We start from the raw sequence: 26,949 nt of genomic DNA, 5'->3' as shown, positions 1-26,949 counted from the left end.
ACATGATTCCATATAAGAGATAGACTACAACCTTCAAGTGGCTTAGAGCAGCTTCCCAATGAGACATTCAGGCCTCAAATTTACTTTTTAAAACAATACCCTCATGTAAGTGGTTAGTACTGAGAATCTTCCTTCCAAAAAGGTATATAAGGTGCATACTTTTAATTGTAGACAAAAGCTAGACAAGATGTCAAGATTTTTCAATTACACAGAATAAAGAGAAAAATAATGTAAGATTTGTTATTTACAATACAGGATATTGATGACTTGCCTGTATATATATATATATATATTAGAGTCAACAAACAAAACTGCTTATCACTACTAAATCCAGTTTCCAAAGAAACTTAGTTCTGGTGAAATGCATTAAGAATGTTAAGCAAGGCTTTTAGAATGATTTACATAATTAGGTAGCTAGCTCCCCAGTTTAAACTCCCTGATCAAGCATAGTTTTGATGTTATCTCATTAGTTAGCAAGCCAGCACACTTTTTGGCTCAAGGAAGAAAAAGCATAGGGGTCAGGGTAGGCCAAGAGTAGAGGAAGATGGGGGAGGGCTAGGTTTCACTTCTAATTTTTGGCCCAAGCTTTCATGAAGCTGAGGAAATTGTTTTTACGGAGTTAGAGCAATCCCAGTCCCACAATCCCAGAGAGAAAACGTGATTTCTCAATGATAATGTTGTGTTAATTCATAAAGCTGTGTGTGAACATAAAATCTAGGGGACACCCTGTGGTAAAGTCGTGTGACCTACGACGGGGAAATGGAGAGAGTGCTGCTTACAAGTGTACAGCACCAGGACGTTGGTACGATTTGCTTTTTGCTTATGGAGTTCGCGCACAGGGATAAGCGACAGGACATACTTGCATCGATTGGTGATGGGGAGCCCGTGAGGCGCTGATATACTCTAAAAAAGGAGACTAAGGTGAGAAGGCAAACGAAGCTGGATTTGAACAAAGGCGCTGTTGAATCGCAGAATACAGCTTTGGCTACCCCAGAGGGTGGCGGTGAGAGCTGTGAGCCTGAGTGTGGCGAGCTCAGACCACTGTAGGCACGTCCCAGCCGTTCCTCGCCGCGTCCACGCCCCTCTGGAGCCCCGCCCCCTTGCGCGGACCAATGGCAGGCCGGGATGTTAGCAGGTGGGAGGCGAGGCCGGGTTGCTACAGCCAAAGCTGGGCGGCGGCGGATGCTGCTGAGAGAGTTGCGGGGAGTCGGAGGCGGTGGCGCAATGGAGGGGCTGGAAGGTGAGAAGGTGAAGGGATGCGGGCCGGGAATGAACTTGGATCCGGAGCACTTGGGGGCCCTGGACACCAATCCCAGGAAGGCGAAGGCCGTTTAGGAGTGGGGATCCCCGTCGTGCCTGCGGAGGCCCGGGCGGGTAGAGCTGGACAGCCCCCGGCATCTTGGAACATAGGACTCCCAGGCTGCCCCGCCTCAGACGGTCGTCAGCTGGACTACCCCACCCCTGCGGGAGCTAGCCTGGGCTCAAGACTGCACGTCCTCCCCTACCGTTTTCTGGTCTTGCGGAACTCCTGAGTTTACTGTAATCGCTGTAATCACAGGGGCTCTGGCCAGATTTTGTTTTCCTTGCAAACTGGTCTCGGTAAATGTCCACGGCCTCTCCACCGCCAAGTCTTTGCTGGCCTCACGGGATTTATCTTTCACTTCCAGCCAGCTTCTGACACTTTCTTGGCCAGTTTCCCCAGATAACCGTTTGTCCATTTCTACAGCATCTTCCATCAGAGAGGTGCCAGAGCATTATCCTAAGGCAGTGTCTCTGGCCAGCTCTAGAGCCGGGACAATAGATTACAAGAAGTATTTAATGGTTTATTCACAAGGGCTGTGTAAGGTAGAACCAGTATTGGTTCCTTATCTTTGGGTTTATCCTTGTGCTGTAACCATGACTCCAGATTTTGCTTTGTTCCCAGTTCTTTCACTTTTTCTGTGTTCTCTACCCATTTTATCTTGTGTAAGGACAGCAGTCGCTTAAAAACAAAGGAAGAAAAAAAAACAGCATTGGCAACAACGGTTTCAAAATAAATTTTTTTTTAATTGGTAATCCTTCTGATGAAGAAAAGGCTTTCAGATTGAAAGATTCTGTTGTCTTGATTCAGGTCCTTTTTTCTCCTAATTTGCATGGATTCAGGTGAAATTAAGGATAAGCAAAGGCACTGAACCCTTTGTATTGTTGTGTTATAGGAAAATACTTGTGTTATGAAGTGAAAAGTGATAACTAGTAACTTCTTAGTAATCTAAAAGCAAATGCAATAACATGAGTATGAGTTTTTTCATGCTTTTCCTTTAGTCTAAAAATCTTATTGAACACCTTTATGATAATAGATAAAGAATTCTGACAGTTCTCCATTTGTGGGCAGCTATAGCTATGACCTATGAAGATCTTGTTTCTTTTCTGAATTGACTTTTATGAATTTTCCATAAAATCAGAAATTGTACTGATAGTACTCTTTTCTTTAAGGATAATCTATATAGTGGACTTCTCTGGAGGCAGCCTATTTTTAAATTATCTTAAAATATGTAGTGATGTTATGACAAAGTGGCTTGGAGCATGGGTTCTGGAGTTCTTATAAGATTATTATAATACACATGAAGTGCTTTAATTTGCATATTATTATTTTATTCAACATCTGCAATTAAAGCAATGATCTTCATCTAATTTTTTACTTACGTTTTCTAAGCACTCTTCTGCCCTGAAAAATGTACCAAAGAATAAAAACAGTCAAGGTCTAGCCTATTTTGTAGAACTTACATTTTTACAGTTCTGGTAGTACTATTACATTTAAGATATAATGGAGCCTAATATAATATTAAATTACATGGGTTGAGAAATACATTCTAATGAAGTATGGAATGGACATGTTTTATGGACCTAGCTTATGATATATCATGTTAAAAAGTACTTGATATTTTTAGAACAAAATAGGATGAGGTCCTAAACTATAATGCATCTAAATGTAATTAATTAGGTTGAAATATATGAAAATTGCTTTTTGTCTGGCAAAACAGTTGAATTTTGGGTACTGGTTTAGCCTAATAAAGCTCTTTTGAGTTTTCTTTTGAAGGGAGGAGAGTGCCTTTCTTGCTTAATTCCCCTAACCCCTCCTCCTTTAAAAAAATTAGTTCTTATTAGATCACATTTGCTGAAACTTTAAATCTTAAGCTTGCCATTAATTAATTCATCCACCTATGCCTTCATTTAATAAATATTGATACAGTGATAGTTGTCTTTTCCCTATATTGGAAATTTAAGTCTACTACTTTGACAGTGTCTGATAAACATTATATTGAATTGTTGCATTATATTGCAGTATCTAGTGTAAAATCTTCAAGTTTGCATAATGTGTTGTAGTGGTATTTGCATGTAAATCATATACCACTTATATTATTTTTTATCTTCTGGGGCTTTTTAAAAAAAATGTCAAAGAGATGAGCTATTACACTCAACGCTGTATTTTGAAACCAAATTTAAGTTAATGCTCATATTTTCTATAATTGATAACTGAGCACTTCTGAAGGTTTGAACAGTTAAAACTAAGTCTTTATTTTCTTTCACCTTAAGGCTGTGAGGTGTATCTAAGAACAATAAAAATAGGTTTAGATTTAGGAGACTTACAGTCTCTTATAAGTTATCTTCTGTAAAATTAAGAGCAGATAAAATCTAAGCAGATTTTATATTTCATTGTCATTGCCTTCATAATGTCCTCCTTAGTGATGATAACAATTGTGGCAGAGATCAGACTACCCATTCCTCTTAGGTTGCCAAAATTATTACATCTTAGTATTGCCTTCTGAAACTTGTTAGAAATGAAATTGTTGTTCTATAGTATTGTCCTTTTTCTAGTTGAAGGTAGCCATTATGTCCCATTAAAGTTTCTGCTTTGTTTTTCCTTAGAATAAATATATACTAGGTCATTGAATAATTCTTCTGTCTCTATTAATTTTTAGCATTCATTGTATTTTGGGGACTGAGTTGGATGCCAGATACTTTAATGGCAAATGTAGAGGCTTATATTTGAATCCTTGCTTTGTTTCCTTTTATTTGTATGATCTGGACATTTATTTAATCAAAACCTCATTTTCCTTAGCTGTAAAAAACAGTTGTTGAGTACTAGACTACCATATTATTAAATACTTAAAGCATTTAGCTATGTCTAGACTGAAGGCTCTTCAGCACAGTTTACTGGATGGATTAAATCAAAGGAGATGTGTTAGATGCTTAAGGATAGTCTAGTATTTCTTGCCATGCTGTATTTCACCACCCAATTGTCACAGATTTTATGACTTTTTTTTTTTTTGCAAAAAGTTAGGATACAATATACTCTACTATCACGTATAACTAAAAAGAACACATATAACTAAAAAAAAAATTGGAGTACAACCATTATGTGAAACTTTTAAAAAAATATGCTGGTTTTACTTAAAAATCATTAATTATTAACTGTCCTTAGTGCAAGATTAGGATATTCAAAATATTCCTGAAAATACAAATCGTTCAAACCTGCACACATCATTTCTTCATGACAGTTTGGCAAACATATTTCCAATCTGAGAAAAAAAAGTTAACACATTAGTTGTTATTGATTTTTGCAATATAGTCAAATTAATATACTTGACAAAATTTACTCCAGGGTTACAAAATATGGACTTAGAAAATTTAATTTGTGTCTGAAGATTTTGCACAGCTATCCTTGGTTCAGTTATCTGAGCACTCTCCTCAGCTCCACTCATATAAGATTGCTTATCTTTAATGCTGCAGCCTTCTCAACACACCACAAATTGACTTTCAAAAATATACTGACCATGTATGTACACTGAAAATTGTAAGCTCTCTTGGCAGCACGAGAAGACAAATGCACATCCATGTGCTACTGTAGATACATTACTGTTCTGTTTACCTTATAAGTGAGGTGATGAACAGAATTATACCATGAGACAATTGTTGTTTTTGGACTGAAAAATAGGGCACATCGATTATGCAGTGGTGCCACTTATGTAGAGAAATATAGCAGGTAAAACATGATATGTCACCTATCTCCCTCGTTAATTATGGTAGTACTGGAGGTAGATTTGGATAGACTGAAAAAGATAGAGGCTGAAATTCTTAGATGTGATGAGGTTTGGAACTGAGGAATTAGTATAACGAATTAAAAGGGAGGATAGATATTTCTTAGGTAGAAAATTGAGATATCATTGCTATATGTGTAAGGGAAAAGAAATCAAAGATAAAGCAGCTTTCTAGCTTTAAGTAGAAGAGGGGTAATATCTTTAAGAGGAAGATCTAGTTTGTTGGATGAACTAATGAGTTTGGCTTTAGAGATGTGTTTGTGCAGTACTTGGGGGTATCCTGTGGAAAAGTCTCATAGTTGCTTGGAAATATCTATTTGGAGCTTTTGATTTAGTAGTTATTGGCATATGTGACTCAAACGGGTGCAGTAACCCAAGCAAACCATAATTTACCAAAATGAGGGAAGAAACTTGCAAAAAAACTAATGCTTTAAAACTGAGCAGGTCAGGAAATTAGGGTGGGAGAGTCTTTAAAGAATTTTTAAAAATTGTCATGAAAAGAAAATGGGGAAGAAACTAATATTTATGGAGTAGTGAATGTGTTCTAGAAAAACCTGATATTACTAGGAAGTCTGGATACTAAGGAGTCCAAACCCTGCTTAGTTTGTAACATCTGGAAATTTGGAGCTTAGGAGAAAGAAACAGAAGCCAAGAGAGGAAGGAATTTAAAGGTTGAAGGGTTTTTATCAACAGTGCCTCATGCTGCAAAAACAGGATAAGGATGCAAAAGCGGGACTCAAATTTAACAATTAGTAAATTAATAGTGAGTGGTTATCTCTGTTTCTTTAATTATCCTCATTAAGGAAGCTTTCCCTTATCCTACCTTTTTCCCAAAGATAGCTTTATGACTCTCCTGTTTTCCCTTATTCTCTTCTTCCTTCATTGTGTTTATCACCACCTGGCATTTTATATATTTATCTATTTTTACTCCCCATCCCCAACCCCCATTAAAATAGTAGAAGCTCCATGAGATTGGAGTCTTTGTTTTCTTTATTCTTGGATTCCTACATTTTAGAACACTTCTTGTCTTGTGTCAAGTGCTCAACAAATATGTACTAAGTGGAGGAAAGAAACTGTTTTAATATAATGGTTAGGATTAAAAGTCTGCCTGCAATATAGATAGGGAGTGAATGAGAAGTAGGCAAGGACTAAACAGAAAATGTCAGTGTCTCAAAAACTGTGCTACTTAGGATTAGTCCTGAATATCTCTTTTAGGAGGAGGGATTCTGGTTAAGTCAGTCTCCTTTTTTCTTCCCTCCACCCCCACTCCCACCCTCCCGCCCCCATAGTATTAGGGATTGAATTAGGGCCTCATATAAGTTAGGCAAAGGATCGATCTACCACTGAGCTAAAACCTTCAGTCCTTTATATTTTATTTTGACAATTTTGACACACAGTCTGGCTAAATTGCTTGGCTGATCTTAAGTTTGCAATCCTCCTGCCTCTAAGCCTGCCTATTAAGTCTTTTTTTTTTTTTTTTTTAACTGTATTCAGACTAGGTAGAAAGGGAAGTGCAGCCAGAAATGGGTTTTTAGGAGTGTCTGTGGATATACATTTCAAGATTACCACTGGATACCTGAAACCATGACAGAATCAAACACTATATATTTTTTCCTATACATAGCTGTTATAAATTTTAACTTATGTATTAGGCATAGTATGAGATTAACAATAACTACTAATAAAATAGAACAATTATAGCAATGTTCTTTGATGAAAGTTATGTAAATGGCATCTTTTGAAAGAGTTAAAACAGATATTAATATTTTTGGCCTGTGGCTGCCTGTGGATAAATGAAACTATAGAAAAATGAAACAGCTTGAGTATTTTTTGAGTCCAGAAGTGGCCTTTCTAAGTCATTTTGGCAAAGTTTTTTGTTTTTTTTTTTTTGTTTGTTTTTACTGAACTAGAATGCAAGTAACTAATGTGGAGTGGAGGGTAAAAGTTGTAACTTGAGTAACTCTAGTGTGATTATCTCCTAAAATGAGGTAAAGAATGAAAATCTTCTGAGATTTTGGAGATCATTGGTCTAGAACAGGCATATTTTGAAAAGAATCATTGGAAGAAAGTGGTATAACAGATGATGTATGCTTCAGAAGAGAGATTTGTTGGATGTTCAAGGTTGGATTCAGATGCACTATGATAGGATATAAGTCTGATTGCTGGTGAGCAAATAGACATACTACTACAAGGTCCAGAACTGTTTCTTTTTTTTTTTTTTTTTACTATTATTACCATTCTGCAAATCAGTAGCCTTTAATATTTTTTTATTTATATATGACAGCAGAATGCATTACAATTCTTATTTTATATAGAGAGCACAATTTTTCATATCTCTGGTTGTATGCAAAGTATATTCACACCAATTTGTGTCTTCATACATGTACTTTGGATAATAATGATCATCACATTCCACCATCATTAATTGCCCCATGCCCTCTCCTTTCCCCTCCAACCCCTCTGCTCTACCTAGAGTTCATCTATTTCTCCCATGCTCCCTCTCCCTATCCCATTATGAATCAGCCTCCATAAATCAGAGAAAACATTCGGCATTTGGTTTTTGGGGATTGGCTAACTTCACTTAGCATTATCTTCTCCAACTCCATCCATTATTCTGCAAATGCCATTATTTTATTCTCTTTTGAGTAATATTTCATTGTGTATATATGCCACATTTGTTTTATCCATTCATCTATTGAAGGACATCTAGGTTGTTTCCACAGTTTACCTATTGTGAATTGTGTAGCTATAAACATTGAAGTGGCTATGTGACTGTAGTATGCTGTTTTTAAGTCCTTTGGGTGTAAACTGAGGAGGACAGCTGGGTCAAATGGTGGTTCCATTCCCAGTTTTCAAAGAAATTTCCATACTGTTTTCCATATGGCTGCACCAATTTGCAGTCCCACCAGCAGTATATGAGTGTACCTTTTCCCCTGCATCTTCACCAACACTTATTGTTGTTTGTATGCATAATAGCTGCCATTCTGACTGCTAGAGATGATGAACATTTTTCCATGTATTTGATGATTGATTGTACATCATCTTCTGAGAAGTGTCTCTTCATGTCCATGGCCCATTTATTGATTGGGTTATTTTTTGTGTGTGTGTGTCTTTAGCTTTTTGAGTTCTTTATATATACTACTGACTAGTGCTCCATCTGATGTGTGAGGGGTAAAGATTTGCTCCCAAGATATAGGCTCTCTATTCATCTCACAAATTGTTTCTTTTGCTGAGAAGAAACTTTTTAGTTTGATTCCATCCCATTTATTGATTCTTGATTTTAATTCTTATGCCACAGGAGTCTTATTAAGAAAGCTGGGGCCTAATCTCACATGATGAAGATTAGGGCCTACTTTTTCTTCTATTAGACATAGGGTCTCTGGTTTTATTCCTAAGTCCTTGATCCATTTTGATTTGAGTTTTGTGCATGGTGAGAGATGGGAGTTTAATTTCATTTTGTTGCATATAGATTTCCAGTTTTGTCAGCACCATTTGTTGAAGAGGCTGTCTTTTCTCCAGTGCATGTTCTTGGTACCTTTGTCTAATATAAGATAATTGTAGTTTTGTGGGTTACTCTCTCTGTCCTCTATTCTGTACCATTGGTCTACCAGTCTGTTTTGGTGCCAATACCAAGCTGTTTTTGTTACTATTGCTCTGTAGTATAGTGATGCCACCTGATTCACTCTTCCTGGTAAGGATTGCTTTAGCTATTCTGGGTCTCTTACTTTTCAAGATGAACTTCATGATTGCTTTTTCTATTTCTATGAGGAATGTCATTGGAATTTTGATTGGAATTGCATTATATCTGTATAGTGCTTTTGGAAGTATGGTCATTTTGATAATATTAATTCTGCCTATCCAAGAGCAAGGTAGATCTTTCCATCTTCTTAGGTCTTCTTTGATTTCTTTCTTTAGGGTTCTATAATTTTGATTATATAGATCTTTCACCTCTTGCGTTAAGTTGATTCCCAAGTATTTTATTTTATTTTTTTTTTTTTTTTTTTTGAGGCTATTGAGAATGGGGTAGTTTTCCTCATTTCCCTTTCTGAGGACTTTTTACTGATATACAGAAATGCCTTTGATTTATGGGTGTTAATTTTATATCCTGCTACTTTTCTGAATTAATTTACTAGTTCTAGGAGTTTTCTGGTGGAATTTTTAGGGTCTTCCAGGTATAGAATTATATCATCAGCAAATAGTGCCAATTTGAGTTCTTCTTTTCCTGTGTGTATCCCTTTAATTTCTTTTGTCTGTCTACTTGTCCTAGCCTGTGAACTATGTTAAATAGAAGTGATGAAAGAGGGCATCCCTGTCTCCTTCCAGTTTTTACAGGGAATGCCTTCAATTTTTCTCCATTTACAGTGATGTTGGCCTGGGGCTTAGCATAGATAGCCTTTATGAGATTGAGATATGTTCCTGTTATCTCTAGTTTTTCTAGTGTTTGGAGTATAAAGGGGTGCTGTATTTTGTCAAAGCTTTTTTCTGCATCTATTGAGATGATCATGTCATTCTTATCTTTAAGTCTATTGATGTGATGAATTACATTTGTTGATTTCCATATGTTGAACCAACCTTGTATCTCTGCGATGAATCCCACTTGATCGTGATGTAGGATCTTTTTGATAATGTTTTTCTATTCGATTTGCCAGAATTTTCTTGAAAATTTTTGCATCTATGTTCATTGGAGATATTGGTCTGAAGTTTTCTTTTTTTGATGTTTCTTTGCCTGGTTTTGGAATCAGGGTGATATTGGCCTCATAGAATGAGTTTGAAGTGCTGCCTCTTTTTCAGTTTCCTGAAATAAATTGAAGAGTATTGGTATTAGTTCTTCCTTAAAGGTCTTGTAGAACTCTGCTGTGTATGCCTTTGGACCTGGGCTTTTCTTGGTTGGTAAACTTTTGATGGTGTCTGCTGTTTTGTCACTAATATTGATCTTTTTAAGTTGTGTATATCATCCTGAATCAATTTGGGCAAATTATATGACTCTGGAAATTTACATTACTTTTGTAATGTTCACTGCTGAACTGCAGCTATACAGACATGGAGTCCCTCTGAGGTAACAGTCACTTTTTTACTACTAGAATAAGGTAGAAGAATACTAGAAAGATAGAACGAAGAAGTTTTTCTTTTGCTATGTTAGAGTGTTTTCTCACCAGTGCTTTATTTCACTAGTTTTATATAATCTAACAAAATGCTGTAGAACATATTAAATGGAGTCAAAATTGGCATTTCATGATTTTTTAATGTTACTTTTAGAAGAAAATGTTTTTGTTGTTCATATGATAAAATAATTTTAACAATCAATAAAATATTCAACAGAAAATATTGGGAAAATTTTACAGGTTTGTAAAAGTATCACTTTTAGAAAATTAGTGGTATGAAAATATATTTAGGTTTGAAAATTGGCTAGAAAATAAATGACAAGTGGATTTAGTTATGTAGAATCGCAAATAATGTAGTTTTTTTTAGTTTAATTTTAATTGAATGAAAATTGTAGCTGCTTTATAATTTAATGAATTGTCCTTATGAGGTCAGAAAACCTCAATTTATTGGTCTAGTGAATCTTAATAAGTATTATATGTGTAAAAAATGAAAAATTTGCCTCATAAATGGAATTTGCATTCTAACTAAGTGATCTTACCTTTGGAGCCTTATACTTTTTGTTTTCTGGAGGTAATTAGAAGAAAATTCTTTTTATTCTAGTTTCTCTATCTTATGTCAGGAAGCCACTTAACCAGAAAAAACAATGATAATTCTTCATGCCTTGAATATTAACGATATTGATTTTTAAAGTTACTAATTTACAATGAAATCAAATCATAAGTAAGAGATGATAAATTAATTTGGTTAAATAATAACAAGAAAACTAAATATTTCTAATATCAGTTTGGTTGTTCTTAATCATTCTCATTTACCATGAAATTTTTGATCACTGATAATTCTAAGCCTTATGCCATTTTAACAGGTAATTTTGCTTATTTTGAAATGAAACAAAGCATTTTTCAAAAGAACTAACAATTACTTATGAACTAAGAGAAAACATTGAAATTTGAAGTTTCACAATTTGAGCCACAGAAATTATTTATAAAATTCTTTCTGTTTTAGAAAATGGAAGTGTTGTCCAAGTTGGAGAGTTGTTGCCTTGCAAAATTTGTGGAAGAACATTCTTTCCAGTAGCATTAGTGAGTAGACTGAATCTATACCTTTTTCCTTTGGGGTTTAATAGATCTGTAAATGTTCAGTACTTCAGAATAACTCACATGGGGAGAATTTATGTAGAATGAGTTTTGCAGTTTTGTAAAACTTGTTGAGATGTTTGGGTTCCATTTGTGTCATTCTTCCAGAATACTCTCTTTTCTTCAGAGTTTGGTCTTCTGACTTCTCTGTTAAAGTGTTAATATTATCAGAAGCAAACAGAACAAACACCCCCCCCCTTTTTTTAGTACCATCACCCCCCACCCTTTTTTTTTTTTTCATTTTTATGTTGAGATAGGGTCTTGCTAAGTTGCCCAGGTTGGCCTAGAACTTATGATCCTCCTGCCTCAGCCTCCCGAGTCACTGGGATTCCAGGCATGTTCTACCATGCCTGGCTACCAAACATCTCTTAATGTACACAGTAATCTATTTGTAGATACAAAATGATATAATGTCTAGGATTTGCTTTAAAATACTTCAGGGGAAAAAAGCAAGGCTACACAAAACAAAAGTGCTAAAATGCTATTAATTGTCAAAGCAGTGAAGAGTAAATGGGAGTTCATTATACTAATCTCTTAACTCTGCTGTGTTTGAAATATTGCAAAGAAAAAAACATATTTTTTTTACAATATACTAGTGTACCTAAAATGCATTTTTCATTTTTTAAATAGTTTTAGTTGCAAAAATGGTTTTGTAATTCATACAAATAGAAATACTTCTAATTGATCTTAATAAAAATTAGCTAAGTAAGAAAAAATAAAAATTATGCCTTATATACTTTAAATATTTTAACTTTGAACATAATTATATATTAAAATTTTGATAAATAATATGTTAAAATTAGGGATCTGCTGGCAAATTGTACTGTGCATATCCTAGTTTCCAGTTTATTTCTTTAAAGTAAAATGAGGAATTAATGATAAAAAATGTTCATTTGACAGTAGACACCTAAATAATTTGCTTTTTTGTAATCCTTTAGAAATATCTTTCCCACACATGTAGGGATTTTTTTTTTTCTCATCAAATCACTGTTTTTCAAAGTATTTTCAAAGCAGTCAGCTGAATTTTCACAGACAAAAATGCCAATTCTCCTTCAGTTATTTATCTAATATTAAATTAAATGATATAGTTATAATAACTACACTTTGTATAATCAGGTTTGGAAATGAACTCCACAGGCACTTGACAAATAACAACTAAATTTGTGAGACTAGACATACACGGGTATAGTAGAAAATCACACGCTAGCCTCTTATTATTACTTAAGAACTCTTATTCTAATAGCTATAATTATAGTGTTTATTTGTTGAAATTGAAAACAGATCTGTGAAACAGTTGATTACTAATTGTCTACTGAAAGCATAACAGGCTCCTGACTTCAAATAAGCCAGCTCTCAAATTTGCTTTTTTTTTTCCAGATAAAATTTAATTGTTCCAGCTTCTTCAGAGTTTCTTAGAACACAAATGAAAAAAATGCCTGTATTATAATGTCATCAGTCAATGTGCTTTGTATAGTGAAGGAAGAATTTGTTTTATCTAATTGATTAATTAAAAGCCAATTAAGAGAAGTTTACTGGTATTTAAAATGAATGATTTGGTAACTATTTTTTAAAAACCCTATAGGAATAGAACACTAGATATCTTAAAAAAAATCTTAGTGAAGAAAAGTAGAAAGTGTAAATTCTAGAAGGGAAGAAAGAGATAAAAGACCATTTTGTCTTTATTTTTGTGTTAACATTATATTAACATACAACTATTATGTTACTTTTGTTAATCTACATTATTCCTATTATGTTAGCTTTTGTTAATCCTAAAATCAATGCATTCTTCTCCATTTGCATTTCTTTTTCTAGTACCCATGTTTAGGTGTGAAGACCTTTACTTTTCATTCAAGTAGATTTGATTTTATATTCTTTTCCTTACCAGAAAGGTATTATATAACTCTTAATAAAATTTTACAAAAGTATTTTTCTACAATTTCTTGCTATAAGAAAGAAAACTTATGCATTTTACATATACATTTTAAAAAATTATAGTTAAGACAAAGCATACATTATCATTATATGATCTTCATTTTTTTAATTAGGCTCAGATTTTTTAAACTGATCTAAACTTAACGTTTTATAATGTTCTCTTCTGTAGGGAAAAAAATAATATATTGCATGTTTTCATCTTAACAGAAAAAGCATGGACCCATTTGTCAGAAAACTGCCACTAAAAAACGGAAGACTTTTGATTCAAGCAGGCAAAGAGCTGAAGGAACTGATATTCCAACAGTAAAACCTCTTAAACCTAGGGTAACTTTTTAACAGAATTAATCTTACTATTATGTATATTAACAATTATAATTATCTGTTATTAACAATTATAATTATCTGTTATGCTATGATTAATAAAATTCTATGTATGTGTTTAGCTTAAAAATTTTTATTAACTTACATTGTAATTGAAATTTTTAACTATAAATGGGACATCAAAGTGTCATCTCAAACTTCATCAAATATAGTGCGAAATTTGTAGCATTCATTGGAGAACCAGTTGCTTATCTATTAATGGGAAATAATTAAAACAAATGTGTTCATACATTCTTTTTAAGTCATTGTTGATACTTAAGATATAACTTAAGTTTTGAACTCTTTCTTACCATTAGTATAACCTCTTAAGTTCATATATGGAAAATAAAGCTTTTCTTACAAACATGTTAGCATAATAGAAGTTGATTACTTTGATGAATTGGTTTACGGCCAGTATTTATAATTTATATTATGCTTTCTGGGGATAAGATATATCAATTGTTCAGTTGTCCCACATATATCTGTTACCTTATTTTCTTTCTTGAAACCAAAGCAAAGAACCTCTCATGATAGTCTCTTCTTAATATCAGTCGTATGTTACATAGCTAAGAATAAATCATTTAAATGCATTGTCACATATAGTTTTAAATGGTCAGTTCATTGAAATGATATATATATTGAATGGTTTTTGAAACAAAAAACCCCACTGCTTTCAATGCTGATAACTTCTTCCAGGGTATAAGAGGAACACTTCCCTAAAAGAAATTAATCTAAGAATAAAATTATTTCATTATAGGAAAATCAAATATTTATCTTCATTTTATAGTCTGTGAATATTTATGGTAAGAGTGGTGAAATTTGAATAAGGTACAAAAATCAGTATTTGAAGTTTTTCTTAGTAACCTCCCAGATAATATGATTATATTAGTTTAATTAGATAAACTAGCCCAATCTTTGGATGCAGCATTACTTCATATGTATAGCCACATATCTGGATTTGACTCTGGCTATGTAACATACAATGTTATTTTGGGCAAATTATGTATGCTTCCATTTACTATACAATGGTGATAGAAGTAGTATCTGTTTTGGGGGTTATTGTGGAGATTAAATAATTTTTCCATAGGGAGTTATATTTAATAGTTTTTTTTAAAGCAAAGTAAAAAACCATTCTTTTGTATTAATTAATTAATTGCCTTGCTCCCAAAAGTGTGGTCCATAGAGCAGTAATATCAGCCATATTTGAAAACTTGTTGGAAATATGGAATCTTTGGTCCCACACAGAGATACTGAATTAGAATTCACTTTTAACAAAATCCTTGTACCCATTAACAAAATCATATACCCATGCAACTTTGAGGACAGTGTTTTAGAAGATTTGAACATTATAGTATGGTTCTCAATGTTATTTACCTAGATCAAGGAAATCCTACAAAATGATAAGCAGAGTAGGGGCACAACAACTGTATGAACTCTATTTTTGGTAAAACTAAAGGCACAGACTACCAAATACATACAAGTGCTGCCCAAAGCAGTTGAGATCCAGGTTAAGGTACTGAAAAGAGAAAGTCCTGGAAGTTTCTGAAAGTCCCATGGATCAGATAGTGAGAATCTCATGCCTTAGAGGGGAAAGATCTCTTCAACTTGAAGGTGATTCTTCAGAGATGAGAGGCCTTGTTAGAAAGAATATATCCCTTTGTTAACTGCAGCCAAGGCAGGAACCAAGATAAAGTGTAGGAAATTGGATAGCCAGGCCCTAGAATGAGCAGGACTGAAGTTTGACAAAAGCCAAGGATGAGGAAGAGAGTATTGAGCAGGCCCAGTAGCATAGGTTCTCGGAAACTTATGTGGAGAGGCCCAACTTAAAGGTCTGTGTGCTTTTTAGAAGTGGTTGTGGGAACTGAGAGAAGAAGAGCTGGCAGCAGTAGCCTTTTGTAAACATACTGTTTTTCTTTTACACAAGTAGAAGAGTCAGAAAACTGCCTCTAAAAAACGGAAGACTTTTGATTCAAGCAAAGAGCTAAAGGAACTGATATTCCAACAGTACAACCTCTTAAACCTAGGGTAATATGGAAACAAAACAGAGAGATATTATTTGTAGTAAGTAGTCTATATTTGGTCTAACAAAGAAAATGGTTGCTGATATGTAGCCTGGAAGTCTACCCTGGGCCTCTCTTCCCCAAAATCTCTTGCAAGTAGTTGTGCCAGGAAAATCTGATGCATTCAAGGATGAGTAATAAGAAACCTGTTTGCTTTGATACAAAGATACTATGAAAAGAAAAAATACCGTGGAGCAGTCAAACTTACCAATAGATGAGTAGTACTCTTTATGGAGCAGATGAATTTTATGAGTAGACATTTACTTATAAAATAAGAAAGTTTTTATTTAAGATTTTTTTGTATATCCATAAAAGATGTGGGTCTTTAATTTTCCCTTATATCAAAGTTTTGTGGCTCTCATAAACTAGTTGGAAAGTTGCTTTCTAGGTATTTAAGTAATATGATAAAATCTTTATTTCATGATACATGAGTCAGCATCCTATTTAGTGTAAAGACATTGGTAGTCCATTAAAATTAGGGATGAGATTAAACTGCAACCAATAGAGTAAGTGCTAACTGATACTGTTAGATAAGAAAAAGAAATTGGATGTATAGAAATTGGAAAAGAGTTACTAGGAGATACGGTATACTGGAAGGTATAATATTGCTGGTTAAAAGAATAACCAGGAAAATATTGCAAAAGATAATAAAATAGGATTACCCTGTTATATCAATATATGTTATAAAGTCTCAATATTTAAAATACTAGTACTAACTTAATGATAGTTAGAAAAATGGAATGGAAGAGAAAGTTTGAAATATGCCCAGATTCAAAAGGGTTTAGTTTGTGATTAATGTTTTCACAGTTCTGTGGGAAAAATGTTTAAGGGTGGTTTGATAGCTGCATTGTCTTGTTAAAAGAAAATAATGAGTTGAATTCATATATTTCACCGTTTACCAGAATAATTACAACTGAATATAATTTTAAAATTTAAATTTTTAAAATGGAAACCATGCATGTTCCAGAAGGAAACATGGGAACATTTTATTTTGCCTTGGTATGTGTTTGGCCCAGGCAAACTTACTATGTTGGCCTTGGTATGTGTTTGGTCCAGGCACTTACTGTGATTGCAGACTATGAAAGAAAAGATTAGTAAATTAAACTACCTTTAAAAAAAGTTCTGCATTTTAAAGGACCCATAGCAAAGTCAAAAGACAGTCCAGTTGTTGGAGGGAATAATAGCTAAAGAACTACTAGAAATTGTCACAAATAGACCCAAGAACCCAACCAATAAACAGGACAAGGAATATAAAAAGTTCATAGGATATATGATACAGATGTGTTTAGTGAAGTGAAAGAATGTTCAATCTCAAGAAAAATCCAATTAAATCCACATTAGAGAGGACAATATTTCACCTTTTAGTCAGTTGAAATCTCAAAAGTTTGCTAAATTTCATTGGAGAGATTATAGGAAAACAGAAAAATGCACTATTACTGGGAGCATAAATGCATGTTACACCTATAAAGGATGTCTGTCAATTAGAATTATGTTTTAAAAGTTGCATACAGTGCAACTGCATAAAAAGTTAATTTGGGAAGGAATCCTTTAAGGATTCCTGTTAAGAGAATATGATATTAAATGATTTGGCATTATCTCAAGTTTTATTTATATTTATTAATAGTTTTGATATTGGGTTTTCTTTATTTATAGCCAGAACCACCAAAGAAACCTTCAAATTGGAGAAGAAAACATGAAGAATTCATTGCCACCATAAGAGCAGCTAAAGGCCTTGATCAGGCACTTAAAGAGGGTGGCAAACTTCCTCCTCCTCCTCCACCTTCTTATGATCCTGGTATATATGGAATAATGTTGATATAAATTTTCACATGGACAGAAAATAATGATAGAATATTTGTGCATTTTAAGTTGTAACAAAACTTGAACCTAAAGCATAATCTCTAGGATTATAAAGATAAATCTGTGTGGAGTGTAGGAGTACATTATCCTTTTATCACAGTACCTGTATTTAAGCATAAAAATTATAGCATGTTTAAAAATTGTATGGCAAATTAAATGTTAGTTTTCTAGGAGATAAATTAATCATGTTCATTGTGGGTTGAGATACAGTCATTGAGTAGAATTCAGATAGTTATGTAGACTGGTTCTTTGGTATCTTCTTATCTATGAAGAAAAAAAGGCCAATATTTGTAAGGTATATATTTCACATAGGAAAACTATGATATAGACTGATTACCTAAATTATGCTTTTAATTTTATTTTCTTCATTGAATAGCTAAAAGTTGCATTGTTCAGGGTTAACAAAATGTAAAACAAGATTTTGGAAAACCCACATTGTGATCCTAATAGACAATTAGCTATTGGTTATTAGAACAGCCTAAAGTTTATTTTAATGAACAAGTTAGCCACATTAAAATCGAGTTAGTATTCTAGATTGAAGTTTATTTCTTAGGAAAGAGAATGCTGTTCAGCAAATCTAGACATGATCTTTTTTTAAAATATTTTATTGTAGAGGAGAGGTCTGCAAACTATTTCTATAAAAAGCCGAAAAGTAAACTTTTTAGACTTTGTATGCTATAAGGTACCTGTTGGAACTTTAACTCTTTCATTATTTCAATAAGTCATAGATAATGTATAAATGAACAGGCATAGCTATGTTGTTCCAATGAAATATTATTTACATAAAGAAGCAACAGGCAGGCTGAATTTGGCCCATAGGCTATACTTTGCCAAATACTACTATAGAGTATTAGTAATTACTTTTAATTGTTTTGACTATTTCTGAGATGCTCCAACTGGGAAATCAATCTCTTCTGTCTTTATTTTCCCCATGAAGTTGAGTTCTCTACTTTGGAGGTATTTGGATATTGCATACATTTTTTTTTTCTTTTCATGTCTGCATTAGTGAGTGAGGGAGTACCAGTTCTTTGGAATGGTAATGGGATTTAGAAAATTCTCTTTGGCTTGACAAAAACTACTTCTTTGTTATTAGGGGTTTTAGTGTAATCTTTAAAGATCACACTCCCTATCCAAAAGTAAACATGTTGAAATATGTGAAGATTTTTTTTTTGGCACTAATTTTTTGTTTATTTCCAGTTTTTCATTCAGTTGAGGTCCTTTGAAATGCTTCAAAATTTGGTTATGGGTTAATTTTGACATTCAGTATTAAAAGAAATTTTATTTACAGTTACTACATTTTGGAAGAATATTTTGTCTTAGAAATATTCATTGTCTCTTAAATTTAAATTAATTATGTTAATTTTAAGTTTTTTTAAAATCACTTCTTCCATCTGTTAGAACCTCTAAAAAATGTGAAGTTGTTGGAAGTGAATAAAACTGTTTTTCGATGGTTTTCTCTAATGGATGTATAAGATTCTATGGATAAATCTATATTTTAAGTGGTATATTAGTACGGTATATTAGGTTTAACTAGTCTACCATATACAGTATATATACAGAATGAAAGCATACGGTATTATAGAAGTAAAGGAGAAATGATATCTTTTCTTCTACTTATTCATTCTTTTGTCCTGAAGATTTATCTTTTGTTCTTTTTTTCTCTTCAGTTCTCCTCAAATTTGATTCAAAGTTAGAAAAAAATTAGAATGAATTCATTGGACTTTTTCTTTATAGTCTTTACTAAGTTTATCAGGCTGGATGTTATATGGAAATGGGAGTTTTTGCTTATCAGATATTAACTATGTTATGCATCTTTAATTATTGTTCATTAAAAACCAATGATTCTTAATATCCCCTTTCAGGTATTTTCTTATTAATCTGTTTCTGTCTTAGATTATATTCAGTGTCCATATTGTCAAAGGAGATTTAATGAAAATGCAGCTGATAGACATATCAATTTCTGTAAAGAACAGGCAGCACGTATTAGTAACAAAAGCAAGTTTTCTACTGACACCAAAGGAAAACCAACTTCTCGGACACAGGTGAAATTCTCAATTTTAATAATTTCTATCGATCAATGAGAAAATGACACTTTGAGATTCATAGTTTATGTTTATGCTTTATAGAACATTATACTATAATTTTATCACTGATAAAATAAATGTCTAAGGGATTAAAATGCTTAATTGAAAATAATTATTAAAATTAATTGATTTGAGAAGTACTTGAGTTGGTAGGGACTTGAAGATGTATCAATTTAAAGAGTAATAAAGTAATAAAATAAATTAAACATAGGATTACCAAATTCAGAGGAAACATAAAAGGGTTGGAAGACTGAGTTAATGGCAATAAAAGTCAAAGTTTGAAAATCATGTACTGAAAAATGTACATGAGGGAAGGGAAACTTGGATTCACATTGTTTCTTTGGAACTTCTAGACAAATAACATGCCATTAGTGATAACCACCTGATGATTATGAAAAACAAATGAAACAATGTATATGAAAGCACGTAAACTACTGATATATAAGGTTTTTATAGTAAATTAATTTTTATAACACTATTGTTTTTCTTTAAACACTATTACACAAAATATTGATAATGTTAGACTTATGAGCGTATTTCTGTTTCACATAGCTTTTTTTTACGAACAAATTTTTATCTCTTTTGAGAAGGGGTTGCACTGTATTGCCCAGTCTTACCTTGAATTCCTGTGGCCAAAAGATCTTTGCTTTCTCAACCTCCCAATTAACTGATACTACAGATGAGTATCACTATATCTGATCTAGCAGGTTTTAGTGAGTGTTGTAAATCTAAACAACAAATGGTTGAGTCCATATCTCTTGTTACTTACAAGTAATATGTTAGATTAAAAGACCCCCAATACAATAGGGACTTCTTTGAGAGAATTCTTTGTACTGAGTTCTTAAAATGTTATTGAAAATAGACCATATCATTATTATCATTGTCATTTTGGGGAAAACACCTTTTGTTAAGCTGAGCACAATGGCACATGCCTGTAATCCCCTGGTCCTCTGGAGACTGAGGCAGGAGGATTGCAAATTCAAGGCTAGGTTGGCAAACATTTGATTTTTGACTATGCAGTACTTTATTAGCTAGCTGTGAGTTTTCATCTCTGACTAATGTCAAGCTAAGAATGTTCTCTATTTAATGAGGGTTTATTTGTTTGTATTCGTTTTTGTTCCTTAACTGCAAATGTAATTTGAATTTTGTATAATGCTGTTTGTCTATTCAAAGACTAATGTGGTTTTTCCTGTATTATGTTATGCTTATGATAAATTACACAGATTTTCAAATGTCAAACTTAATTTGCATTCAGTGAGTAAATTCTGCTTAGTCAAAAATTATTATTTTTATGTTTTTTAATTTGATATACTAAAATTTTGTTAAAAATTTTTTCATCTATCCTTATGGGGAAGGATAGATGAAATGATCTATAATTTGGCTGGTATTGATTGAGAGTAATACTTGCCTCATCAGAGGTTTGCAGTTATTTCTTATTTTCTGGAAAAGTTTTTGTTATTTTTTTTTCTTACATTTTCTTCTGGAGTTCAACAATGAAGATTTCTAGGCATACAGTTTTCTTTTTTCTGAGATTTTAAATTATAACATAAATTATTTTATTAATTGTAAGATTGTTTAATGTGGTAGTTCTTGGTTTTCAGTTAGCATTTTGTTTTTTAAAAGCAATTTACCTCTTTTATATGTGTAGTTGAATTTATTGACATAAAATTATTAACGTTTTAATGCCTACAATATTTATAGTGTTTTATTCCCCTTTTTCATTCCTGATACTGATATTTTATATTTTCATTTTTCTCTCCAACAAGTAGTTTTGTTTTGTTTACCTCTTTTTCCAGCCTTGCAAGAGGCTTATGAAATTTTATTACATCTTTACAAAGACTTTTTTTCATTGCATTGTTCGAGTGCATCTGACAATTTTTTTTCTCCACATTTTTTAATAGATGCATTATAGTAGGACATACTGATGGGATTTATCACAATACAGAATATAACAATACAATTGACCAGTTTCACTCCCTAACACTTTTTCGCTTCTTCCCAACCTCCTCTGGTGCCTTTTCCCTTTACTGATCTCCCTTTAATTTTCTTGAGATCTGCCCTCTGCTTTTGTTTTCCTTTTTCCTCTTTAGCTTATACATATGGAAGAAAAACATATAACTCTTAAATTTCTTAATTTGACTTATTTCACTTACCATATGGTCTCTAGTTCTATCCATTCTCTACAAATGACGTCATTTCATTTTTCTTTATGGCTGATTAAAACTCCATTGTGTGTATGTTACCACATTTTTTTAAATTCGTTTGTCTGTTGGTGGACACCTAGACTGCTTTCACAATCTGTGAATTGAGCTGCTGCAAACACGGGTATGATGAATCACTGTAGTATGATGACTTTAGTTCTTCAGGATAAATATTGAGGAGTGGTATTGCTGAGTTATATGGTGGTTCCATGTCTAGTCTTTTGCGGAACCTCCATACTGATCTCTATTGTTGTACTAAATAGCAGTCCTATCAATAGTGTAAAAGTATTCTTTTTCTCTCCCCATCCTCTCTAGAATTCATTATTAGTGTTCTTAATGTCAGCCATTCTGACTGGTGTAAGATGAAATCTCAGTCTAGTTTTGATTTGCATTTTCCTTAATTACTAAGGATGGTGAACATTTTTTCATATATTTGTTGGCCATTTGTATTTCTTCTTTGGAGAAGTGTCTGTTTAATTCATTTGTCCATTTATTAACGGGGTTATTTGATTTTTTTGGTGTAAAGTTTTTTGAGTTCTTTATATATTCTAGATTTTAATCCTCTGTTAGAAGATTAACTAGCATACATTTTCTCCCATTCTGTGGATTCTTTCTTCACACTTTTAATTGATTACTTTGCTGTTCAGAAGCTTTTGAATTTGATACCATCCCATTTATATTGTGAATCAACTCTTTTGATATTATTTCCTGAGCTTCATGGGTCCTATTAAGAAAGTTGTTGCCTGTGCCTAAAAGTTGAAGTGTTGGTCCTGTGTTTTCTTCTAGGTGTTGCATAGTTTCTGGTCCAATTCCTATGTCTTTGATCCATTTCAAGTTGATTTTTGTGCAGGGTAAGAGATAAAGGTCTAGTCTCACTCTTTTACGTATAGATAACCGTCTTCCCAGCACCATTTGATAAAAAGGCTGTCTTTTTCTCCAATGTATGTTTTTGGCACCTTTATCAAGAATCAGATGACTGTAGATGTGTGGGTTTATCTTTGTATCTTATATTCTGTACCATTAGTCTTTGTGTTTGTTTTTATGCCACTACCATGCAGTTTTTGTTACTCTAACTGTAGAATAGTTTGAAGTCAGGTATTGTAATGTCTCCAGCATTGCTTATTAACCTCAAAATTGCTTTGGATATTCTGGGTTTTTATTCTTCCAAATGAATTTTAGGATTGTTTTTCTAGTTCTGTGATGAATGTCATTGGTATTTTTATGGGGATCATATTGAATCTGTATATTGCTCTTGGTAGTATGACCATTTTAACAATATTAATTTTTCCTGTACATATATGATCATGGGAAGTCTTTCCATCTTCTGAGGTCTTCTTTAAATTCTTTCTCAGTATTTTCATTGTAGAAGTCTTTCACATCCTTGACTTATTCTAAAGGTGTTTTGTTGTTGTTTTATTTGTTTTCTGTTTTTTGAGCCTATTACAGATGGAATTATTTTCCTAGTTTCTTTCACAACACGTTTATTTTTGGTACATATGAAAGCTGATCTTTGTATGTTGATTTTGTTCACTGCTACTTTGCCACATTTGTTTATTAGCTCTAGAAGTCTTTTGTTGGAGTTTTTTGGATCTTCTGGATATAGGATCATATCATCTGTAAACAGTGATGGTTTGATTTCTTCATTTTCTGTGTTTATCCTTTTATTTCCTTCTCTTGCCTAATTGCTCTGACTTGAATTTCTAGCACTGTATAAAACAGGAGTAGTGAGAGTGAACAGTCTTGTCTTCTTTCAGATTTTAAAGGAATGCTTTCAGTTTTTCCCCATTTACCATGAAATTGGATTTGGATTTTTTCATGTATAGCCTTCATAATGTTGAGGTAGATTCCTTCTATCCCTAGATTCTTTGGTGTTTTTATCATGAATGGATATTAAATTTTGTCAAAGGCCTTCACTGCATATGTTGAGATGACCAAGTAATTTTGTTCTTAATTCTTTTTATGTGACGAATTATATTTATTTTATGTATTAAGCCATCCTTGCCTCTGAAATAAAACCAACTTGACTGTGGTGTACACTCTTCTTCATATATTGCTGAACATGATTTACTACTGTTCAAGTATTTTTTAATATAAGTTCATCAGGGATATTAGTCTGTAGTTTTCTTGATGTGTTCTGTTCTTGTTTTGGTGTGAGTGTAATATTGGCTTGATAGGAGGAAGTATTCCATTCATTTCTATTTCATCGAATAATTTGAAGAGTATTGGCATTACTTTAAGGGTTTGGTAGTATTCAACTAAAAATCCATCTTGTTTTTTCTTTGTTGGAAGGCTTTTTATTACTGCTTTTAGCTCATTGCTATAGTTATAGGTTTGTTTCGGTTTTCTATGTCCCCTTGATTCAGTTTTGGCAGATCTTATTTATCCAGATATGAATACATTTCTAGGCTTTCCAATATGTACAAATCTCAATATGCTTCTTATTGTTCAGTTAAAAATATTTTCTAATATGTAATTCTATTACTCATAGTTTATTTCAGAGTGAAGCATTTAGTTATGGATAGTTGGGGCTTTTTCTCAGTGTTTTAGTTTTGTTTAATTCTGTTGTAGTCTGGTAAAACATTAGGCAAAATTTCCACCTTATTGAGATTTATTTTATTGATGCACATATTCTTTTTTGGCGGATGTTACATGACATCAGGAAAAAAAAATATGTGCTCTGCTCTTGAGTTTTACAAATAAGTGAATTTCTCTTAATATTTATAATTTGTTATATATGTCCCTTTTACCATATGATGTATCCCTTTTCTGTGGCAGCATTCCTTTTGTTCAAATGTGTTTCATCTGGTAAGAATATAGCCATTTACTTAATTATTTATTTTTTGTTCTTTCTTTTCTTTAAATGTCTTTGCATACTCTGTAGACAAGCCTATAATTCATTCTTCTTCTTTTTTTTTAATTTAGCTTAGCAACCATAACCTGTTGGTTGAAGTGTTGAGACATTTCTGTTTAATGTAATTATTCTTGATAGGTTGTGCTGAGGTCTGCCATGTTGCATTCTTCAATTTTTGATTCTTCTTTTACTTCTCTGTCTTTTTTGTCTTAATAAGCAACACTTTTTTTTTGTTGGCTAACTCTGCTTTTTGTTTTTTTAAATTTTCTATAGGAATAGCATAACTTCTTCTTATGTATGAATTTTTCCATTTACCTCCTACCATCTTTAGTGCTAGTGTGTATATATATATACATATACACATATATATAGATATGTATGTGTATATATATATAATATATGAAAAAAATAATGACTTTATAGACATGATAAGCCTGTCAGTACTCTTGATGTTGTTGTTATGAAATGTTAGACTCATTGTTTTAAAAGTCATCTGCTTTTAGCCAGGCATATTGGTGCTTGTCTGTGATGCCATTGACTTAGGAGGCTGAAGGAAAAGGAGGCAAGTTAGAGACTAGCCTCAGCAACTTAGCAGACCTTGTCTCAAAATAAAAAATAAAAAGGACTGGGGACATATCTCAGTGGTAAATTGCCCTTTGGTTCAATCCTCAATACTAAAAACAAAACAAAGCCCAATCATCTGCTTGTAAAGTAATTGAAAATGTATAAATATTATATACATATGTACAGAATATGTATATACAAATATAAATACACACCTATATTAGTTTATACATATACTTTGTGTTTTAATTTATACATACACTTTGTGTTTTATATTACACATGTATTTATCTTCCCCAGACATAATCATTCTTGCTTGCAAATCTAAGCTGCTATCTTTTTTTCATTTCCCATCAGTCTGGAAAGGTTTCTGAGTCAGTATTGCAGATCTACTGGCAATGAATTCTCCATTTTTGGTTATCTGAAACATCATATTTTCCCTTCCTTCTCGATTGAGATACCCTATTTATTTATTACTTATCCTATTCATCACGTTCCCCCTTAATTTTATTTTCAGAAGCATTTTGAACATAACTATAATAATTATTTTTTAAGTCTTTGATTGCTAAATTTGACACCTCTGCCCATGTGGAATTGATTTCTGTTCACTGTCATTTTTTTGTTGAGTACGAGCCATATTTCTTTTTCTTTATTTTTTTTTTTTGAGAGAGAATTTTTTTTTAATATTTATTTTTCAGTTTTCGGCGGACACAACATCTTTGTTTGTATGTGGTGCTGAGGATCGATCCCTGGCCGCATGCATGCCAGGTGAGCATGCTACTGCTTGAGCCACATCCCCAGCCCGAGTACAAACCATATTTCCCTGTTCATTTACTAGAAATATTTTGCTGAAAACTAATTGTAGTTAATATACCAAACTGGTTATTTTTCATTGTTATTCTCTTTTTAGGAGTGGGAGAGTATCTTATATCTTAGGCAGTTAAACCCAGAGGACACAGTTTTGGGTCCTCTCAGTCTTGTTTTTTATGTTGTTTTTTTTTTTTTAAATCCTCTTGTAATTATTATCTACAGGAGAGTTATACAGCTACTTTACCCCTTTACACTGAGATTGTAATTTGTTACCACATTTTTAATTTCTTGAAGTTTTTTTAGTTTCCTACATTTTATTGTTTCCAATTTCTCATAACTATTCTCATATCCATCATTTATTTAAGTATAATACACATAATTATTTTGTTGTAATATGTGTCTGATAATTGTAGTATCAGGCAGCCTTAAATGTGTTCCTGTCTTCTCCCCCATATTCATGGCATATACTTATTCCTTGGTTATTATTGACTATTTTCAACTTGTTACCATTCAGAAAGTATTTATGATGGTTATTATGCCTTCTTATATCTGCTTTCTCACAGAGAAATTTGTGTTTGTTCCTTCCAGGTATCTAGGAGTACTATGACTCTGGAAATATTTAAATTAAATTATTAGTGTTATTTTCTTGACTAGTCTAATTTGTAAAGCAAATACATGTGATAGCCAAGCAGGTATTATAAATCTCAAATTGGAGTTAGGTTGGCAATTTGTTTTCCTCCCATCTGACTTTCAGTGCTTTTTAAATTACTTTGTACATACGTTGTTATACTTTCATGCTCGTTTTTAGTTTTTCATTAAAGGGTTAGTCCAAATAGACCATTTTTGAGAAATAAACTTTCTATGGTTTCAGCAAAAATCTTTGTAAATATGAATATTTTACTTACACCATAAA

At 32.7% G+C, this 26,949-nt stretch overlaps 1 protein-coding gene across 2 annotated transcripts in view; it reads left to right on the top strand.

The window, feature by feature from the left end:
- Window positions 1-1,116: 1,116 nt before the first annotated feature.
- The window catches only part of Zc2hc1a (zinc finger C2HC-type containing 1A), a 41,899-nt gene continuing 16,066 nt past the window's right edge, over window positions 1,117-26,949 (top strand). For both annotated transcript variants that reach the window (XM_005338041.5, XM_040293921.2), the window contains exons 1-5: window positions 1,117-1,240; window positions 11,184-11,260; window positions 13,454-13,570; window positions 17,320-17,461; window positions 19,420-19,568. In XM_005338041.5, coding sequence (XP_005338098.3) covers window positions 1,126-1,240; window positions 11,184-11,260; window positions 13,454-13,570; window positions 17,320-17,461; window positions 19,420-19,568 — 600 coding nt within the window. In that variant the 5' untranslated portion in view covers window positions 1,117-1,125. The remainder of the gene's footprint in view (window positions 1,241-11,183; window positions 11,261-13,453; window positions 13,571-17,319; window positions 17,462-19,419; window positions 19,569-26,949) is intronic.

The sequence above is a fragment of the Ictidomys tridecemlineatus genome, chromosome 7 (assembly GCF_052094955.1).
Source record: "Ictidomys tridecemlineatus isolate mIctTri1 chromosome 7, mIctTri1.hap1, whole genome shotgun sequence".
In the NCBI taxonomy this organism is placed as follows: Eukaryota; Metazoa; Chordata; class Mammalia; order Rodentia; family Sciuridae; genus Ictidomys; species Ictidomys tridecemlineatus.
Note: the sequence above shows the minus strand (reverse complement) of the source record. Positions and strands in the feature narration are given on the sequence as shown.